The following is a 6976-nucleotide window of genomic DNA, read 5'->3' on the forward strand; positions in this document are numbered from 1 at the left end:
CAGCAGCTGGAACAGGAGAGAGATGGAGGAGCAAGAGCAGGCTGGGGTAGGCGGTCGCACCCTGCTGGGGCATTTTCTGGTTTGGCACCATGAACTGATTCCTGTCAGCCTCGTCAGCTGGAGTCGAGCTGAAGGAGAGCTGAGATTTACATGTCATCGGGGGTTCGATTGATCTGGGGCTTCACTTCGAACTCAGGTGGAGGCATTTCCATCTGCAACAAGAGCAACTCAACACGATGATGCAAGGAAGAGATGCGGAAGTTCTTGATAATGATCATCGAGATGTTCATAATGATAGGGAAGAAGACGATGATGACAAAAGTGATGATGATAGCGACGATGATGATAGGGATGATGATCACGACGACGTTCGTCGTTGTTGATGATGGATGTGTTGTTGACAACGTACCATTCCCATGTTGGAGCCTCCCATGTACTGCGGTCTGAACTCATCAACCTCCAGCCTGGACCACTCATCCCCCTGCTTCAAATCCCTTGAGCGTCCCTCTCGTCCTCTGCCTCATCTTACATTCCCAGGCGGCGGCATTCCTCCCTGCATCTGCCCGCCGAAGTCGTTCTGCATCTGATCACGAAGATGACCATGAGAACATTGAATCCCGCCCGGCAAGACCAAGAGGAGGACGAGGACGTGTTGGTGGTAGAGGGAGAGGAGGTGAGAGCAGGAAGGGAGGGGAAGCCGAGAACTCGATAGGGAGCACCATGGGAGGAGGAGGTGGTGGGGGAGCGGGAATGATCAAGAGCAAGTAAACCCGGGAGCAGCAGTGGGGACGGGAAACAGAGACAAGAAGATCAGCAGCGAGGGGCTGGGTATCACCTCGTTTCTTCCTCCATGGCTCATGCTCCCGTACTGACCTCCCTGCATGTCCGGGCCCGAGGCATCCGGTCCCATCCCGCCCCCCGCCATCATCCCAGCGCCCCCCGCCTGCATCCTCGAAGGTAAGCCCATGGGAGGTCCCATCGGCGACGCGCTGCTTCCGGCTCCCATCCCGTTGCCCATGTACTGCTGCTCCTGCTGCATGTCCGGCATGGGATACCCTCCCATATTGTAGTTGCCCATCATGCCTCCTCCCTGCATCCCCTGCTGCACAAGCTCAGCGGTTCGACCAGCCAGCGGTTCACATCCTACCATCGAGGCAGGAAGCTGCTGTACTGGGCTCGGTGCATATCCCTGCCAACGAGCGTCAACCCCCTCCCTCCCTCCCTGTCAGCTGCCGCGTCCCACCTGCTGCATCTGCACCTGCTGCTGCTGCGCCAGCATTGGATTGACCATGTTCACTGAGGCAGGCTTTTGCTGCGACAAGGTCAATCAGAGCCTGCACAGCTCTTCCTCCTCCACCTGCTCTAGCGTGTCCAGGGAGAAGCGGACGGACCCGCACTGGCTGCGAGCTCCCTGACGACTCAACAAGTCAGACAGACCGCAATCGGAGTTTGTTCTGATCGACCTGGAGGGACCCGAGCTGGTCTGCTTGGTAGCTGATTGATCCACATTCACTCCTGGCACTGGGTGAGCTTCCGATCTCTAACACGCCCCAACAGATTTCTCACCTCGCCGCTTCCTGACTTCTCTCGTACTCCAACCTTCGCAGGGCGTCGAGAAACGCTTTCTCCGCAGCCTGAGAGTCGCCGACAGGCGTCAGCCTGGCTCAGCGGCAGCTCACGCTCGCGCCTACCTGAAGCGACGAGCTGCCCATGGCGGGTTTCTGGGGCAGCGACTGACTCATGTGAGGCATCATGCCGGGCATTCCTCCTCGCATCATGTTTCCCATGCCCATCCGAGAGTCCTGAAAGGCGTCTCACAACATCGAACCAACTCTTCATGGCAAGCCTCTCACAGGGTACATTCCCTGGCTTGAGTGTCCGATACTCCCCATGCTGCTCATCGTCTCTGACATGTTTTCCCGAGCCGCAAGCTGGCAGAGAGGGCAAAGGATCAGTATTATGCATCAATGGACCAATTCAAGTCATTGCAAGCTTCTTCCACGTAACTGTCCTACCTGCACTGCCAGATCTTCGGCTCTTATTGCAATACTGTTACAGGCTGTGTTGCTGCAGAAATAATGTCAGAAATGATCACAGAGGGTTACAGGACTCGCCATGCTGTATTAAAAGCAGTGTTCCTGGCTGTATTTGCCAAGGTTGAGAACACAGAATCATATCCCTGTCTCTCAATCAAACAAACAACTCCTGTAACAAGGATCAGCATACCGTGTCGATCCCAGGTTCTGGAAGTTCAAGTTTTGGTGGGATCAGTGCCCGTTGCGTTTTGATTTCCCTACAACAACATCATGGGGGAATGGATTAATCTAGGTTGTTAGGTTACTGGCTCAGATTGTGGGCATCTCGGTAGACGAGCAAGGTCCGTAAGGAATCCTTCTCAGACTGGGCAGGGTCTCAGCAAAATAATCCAATCCTCAGATGCATCACTGTGACTGCAGATCCTGCGTCCATTTGGCAGAGTAGCACATCTTCCGGCCTGAACTACATTGAGCCCAAGCAGGTTGCAACTTCACAACTACTACAAACCTTGTTTCACAGGTTCCCACGCCGGTGATCTCGTCTACGTTCCATCCCCCACATCCAATGAAGGCTCGCTGCAAAGATGTGTGAGGCAAAAGCCATTTCACCACGAGAATCTTCACCTGCCCTTTCAATTTGTCTATGTTCAACATTCTAAAGCATAGAGGGTTATTTCAACGGCATGAAATGATTCGATCGGGCAGAAACAAGCTTTGCATACCGTCTCAGTGAATCAGAGGCCTCCACTATCTGAACGATTCACTTCAGTTCACCAAGGAGTCATCGCTCGATAAGAAAAACCTCTCCATCCTCTTGGAGAACCGCGACTGCAAAAATCTCCCGAGAGGCATTCATCACATCCCGGATAGACACCTTCCCCTCGCTCGCTCTGTTCCTCTGCAAAAGACCAAGACACTGTGAATCTTTGGACGTCATTCAAAGGGCTACTGGTTTGCTGACCTTCTTGCTCTTTTCAGAATCCTGTAACAAGGTCAAGGTCAGCCGAAAATCGGATCAATAGAATTCGAATCACCTTGCCAACGGCAGCCCTGACTGCATCAATCACGTCTTCGAGAGTCATGTTCCTCGATCGTTTCTGAAGAGAACCCGATCAGTAGGAGGTCAATCATTCGAGATACTGGGTTCAGCAGCTACTCGAACAACGGCTCAAATTAGAGATATCAATCCTTCACCTGCAGAGATAGCTCTGCTCCCGATGCGGGAAGGGAGAATGCCCTGTGTTTCCAAGAGCTCACAAAGCAATGACAGAGGATGGAGAGGAAGTATAATGCAAACCGGTAGGGATACTTGGCTGGAACCATTCCATCGAGGACTGTTACATTGAAATTCAGCTCAGCAGAAACAAGCTTGTAGAGCACCTGTTATAAGCTCTGTAGCTCTTTCTCTGTTTCTTCTTTGCTTCGCCATGACTGAATCCGGCACGAGTACGTGGACCTCTCTGGACCCCTTTGCTGTAGTCTTCCAACCCCAAGGGCTTTCACACTAGCCCAATAGCATGCATGATAGCGGCAGCACTGTCAGGATGGCAGGGCAGAGAGAACCACGAGAGACTCGGAGATTGGTTTGATAAGACTTTCTCACGGCTTCCTGGAAAACCAGATGAAGAGACTTCTGTCTGACTTCTTCCAACCAATTGACCTGCCATCGATGTCCCTGTTAGCAAACAAAGGGTTGACCTGTACAAGCAACAGAGCCATGCAGAGGGAGCACACGTATCGGTGCGCATGCGGCCTCTACAGGAAGCATCGCGATGTTCACAACTAAGAATGAAGCTAATAACAAAGGACATGGAGTCTTCCTCGGATAAGGTAAAAAGTGCCTCAAGCAGAAGAAAGCAGGAACAAGCAAGAAGGGCGGAAGAGGCCGGGGGAAGGGCAACCTCAGGAGTGCAGAAACAGAGAGCATGCGACAGACAACAGCTCTACATATGCAGTAAGCTAGAAGGGGGAGGGAACAACAAACAGAAAGCCAAGGAAGAGGCAGGAGCAAGGGAGGGCGCAGTGGGGGGAAAAGAGGAGGGATGAGGGGTAGTTTATCCTCTTAAATGCGGGGGTAGGCGCTGGAGATATGCGGGGTAGTAGGAGATGACGAGGGGTTGGAGAGCCAAGGGACCTGAGGGGGTGGGTGGGTTCAAATGGAGGGGTGTTCAATTAGATGAGAAAACAAGGGGTAGTCGTGGGGTGGGCTAGTTATTTTAAAAGAGGAGTTGGGTAAAACAGTTAAAAACTCATTTGAAATTTTCTTACATGAATTTGAAATCTAGCGTGAAATCTGGTCCCGATTGAATCATTTCATCACGGAAAGAAGGGTCTCCTCATAAAAAGGTAAAAGTGAAAGATTGTACCAATATTACTACGAAGGTATCCAAAAACATCTTATAAAGTTATTAATGAGTCTCATAACCAGACAAGATATGACCACCAACATTTTAAATTCATACTTACAATACTTATTAACGAATCGTTCTCCCTTGGATGGAGACGACCAAAAGTTTCACTCAACTGTTCATTTTTAGCCACGCATCTTGTTTTTCAAGGGGATATCAAATGATTTGGAAATTCTATCATGTTTTGCCATGAAACGTTGTATTTTTTCAAACCATTTGATTCATAACCCTCGTAAAGCTTGATCCAAATAGGGGTACATGAAGAGGTTCAGTTCGCAGATACTTTTGAAATGATCTCGAAGTGGTTTTGTAGGCCGCCCCTCGTCGATGTCAAACGGTCTGTCTTGCCTACTTGGGCTTGACTCAGTTTTCATCCCCTGACTTGCTTGACCGCGGTGGCAGAGACTCTCACTAAGTCATGACTGAGCTAGTGCGACTGATATGTGGAGGAGTTGAAGAACGACATCATGGCATCGACATCGACGATACTGACATCACGGTCGAGAAACTGCAAGGAGGGAGAGGGAAGCGTTGAAGAAGCGCGGCGTAGGAGAGTAGTTGCGATGCAGGAAGTGAGGATGGTATGGGGATGAGGATTATTATTGAGGATATTGGACGAGCAAGGAAGTTACAATCCCGGCAGTTTCGAGCCTTCAAGGACTGATGATGGAGCGGCCAAGGCCCGAATAATGCAGTAAGATGCAGAGCTTTCTCTGCTGAAGGCTTCAAATCATGATAAAGGTTTTCAACTGCTCGAATCTGCTCAGAGATCACTGAGAGAGACGAGATAACCAGCATTACAACTGACGGTGGCCAGTGTCATTATCTTTTCGGTTTACACTAACTATAACAACAATCAACGGAGAAGAAGAAAATAGTGACAGCAAGGACTTCTAAATGGATTGCGACAAGGAAACAGCTGAACAGAAATCGAAAACGAACTTGAAGTCAGTTTGTGATGTAAAGATTTAAACGACAATCCACGTTATCAAAGGAGATGCAAGAATGCAAACAGTACGAAAGAGTAATTGCTGTAGACGCAGGCAGAAAGGGTGATAATATCGGCAGTTGAACTCGGAGAAGACCAACAAACAAAGCGAAGATATCAGTCTTCGAGAAAACAATATTATCACGAGTCATATTTCGATCGCAACAGAAACCAACAGAAGAAGCGGGACCGGGATATTCTCCAGGGATTCTCAAGATAGACATGCAATCCCGCAACATTCGAAGAGTCAGTCGACAGATTTATCCGACGAATGCAGTTGAAAGAGTCGACGATGGCCAGGGCTAACAGATCAATCTTCTGCAGCTAAAGGAGGCATCAATCAGAATGATGACAAACTCATCTAAAAACACTTTGCCGGCGGCGGGCCCGGCCGGCGGTTGCGCCCGGCCGGCATTGCGCCGGGTAAAGTTATGGAAATTTCTTTTCCCCTCGAATAAAAAAGGTGGGTTGGGAGAAATTTGGAGGGAAAGTTTCATATTTTTCCCGAAAACACGTCCAAATAAAGACAGCCCACGCCAGATTCCCTACTGGAACAATCCTGTGAACATAATTTATTCATTGTTTTTGTTTTCGAACATGGCTTACAGTATGGCGGGGTTGTTGGGCATGGCAGTGTCTCTGGTATGCCTTGCGCCTCCTCCTGGCATCGAAGCCTTTGCTCCCTACTTGCCTCTTGTACCCTCTCACAGACAGCTGCCCCTTGCTTGCAGCCAAAGGACGAGGAGCTCAGTCCGACCATCCCTGTCGAGGTACGTGAACGTGGAATGTGAGTTATGGCTGTAAGCGATGAGTATCACACGACAAGGTGGACATGCTGGGATACACATTCCACCCTTGATGTGCAGACCATGAAGTAGAGGTGTATGAAGATGAAGAGAGGTGGGCATAGAATACAGTGGCACCATTGATTACGATGAGGAATGCCAGAGTAGCATTGGCGCAAGTTGTGCAGTATGCTTGTGAGGTTACCAACCTGTTAATGATTGTTTCTTTTCATCGACCAGGGCAGCAAAGCGTGAGTCGCAAGACGGGACAGACTCTTTGACTCCCCGTAACAAAGCCATTGAAGACGCAACCAAGAATTATGAGAAATTGAACCAAGAGTTGACAAACGCAATGAAAACTGGAGATCCGAGACTTTTGGAGCTTGACAATCAAGTGAAACAAAGTAAGCTTGTACTGATATTTGCAAGGTCAAGCACAGAACTTTCGGAGGCTGAGAGCACAGGAGACGAGATCAAGATCGCCAGGGCTCGTCAGAGAGTCAATGAGGCGAAGCTAAGCTTGCTGGTGTGCCAGAGGGAGGGAGAGCTGTTGGAGGCTGAGGGCACAGGAGACGAGATCAAGATCGCCAGGGCTCGTTTGAGAGTCAGGGAGGGAGAGCTGTTGGAGGCTGAGGGCACAGGAGGCGAGATCAAGATCGCCAGGGCTCGTCAGTCAGTCACGGAGGCGAAGCTAAGCTTGCTGGTGTGCCAGAGGGAGGGAGAGCTGTTGGAGGCTGAGGGCACAGGAGACGAGATCAA

At 50.2% G+C, this 6976-nt stretch overlaps 1 protein-coding gene across 1 annotated transcript; it reads right to left on the reverse strand.

Annotated features, from left to right (window-relative positions):
• Positions 1 to 60: 60 nt before the first annotated feature.
• Positions 61 to 3465, reverse strand: GUITHDRAFT_146046 (hypothetical protein; the record flags this gene model as incomplete). Its single annotated transcript, XM_005822926.1, has 19 exons — positions 61 to 101; positions 151 to 212; positions 410 to 481; positions 530 to 583; positions 836 to 1189; positions 1244 to 1312; positions 1358 to 1411; positions 1464 to 1515; positions 1567 to 1634; positions 1692 to 1802; positions 1854 to 1931; positions 2016 to 2067; positions 2545 to 2612; positions 2839 to 2934; positions 2998 to 3018; positions 3071 to 3133; positions 3231 to 3273; positions 3334 to 3370; positions 3417 to 3465. Coding segments are annotated over 19 exons (1444 nt in total), but the record flags the coding sequence as incomplete, so codon positions are not given.
• Between the last annotated feature and the right edge of the window lie 3511 nt (positions 3466 to 6976).

The sequence above is a fragment of the Guillardia theta genome, assembly GCF_000315625.1.
Source record: "Guillardia theta CCMP2712 unplaced genomic scaffold GUITHscaffold_116, whole genome shotgun sequence".
In the NCBI taxonomy this organism is placed as follows: domain Eukaryota; class Cryptophyceae; order Pyrenomonadales; family Geminigeraceae; genus Guillardia; species Guillardia theta.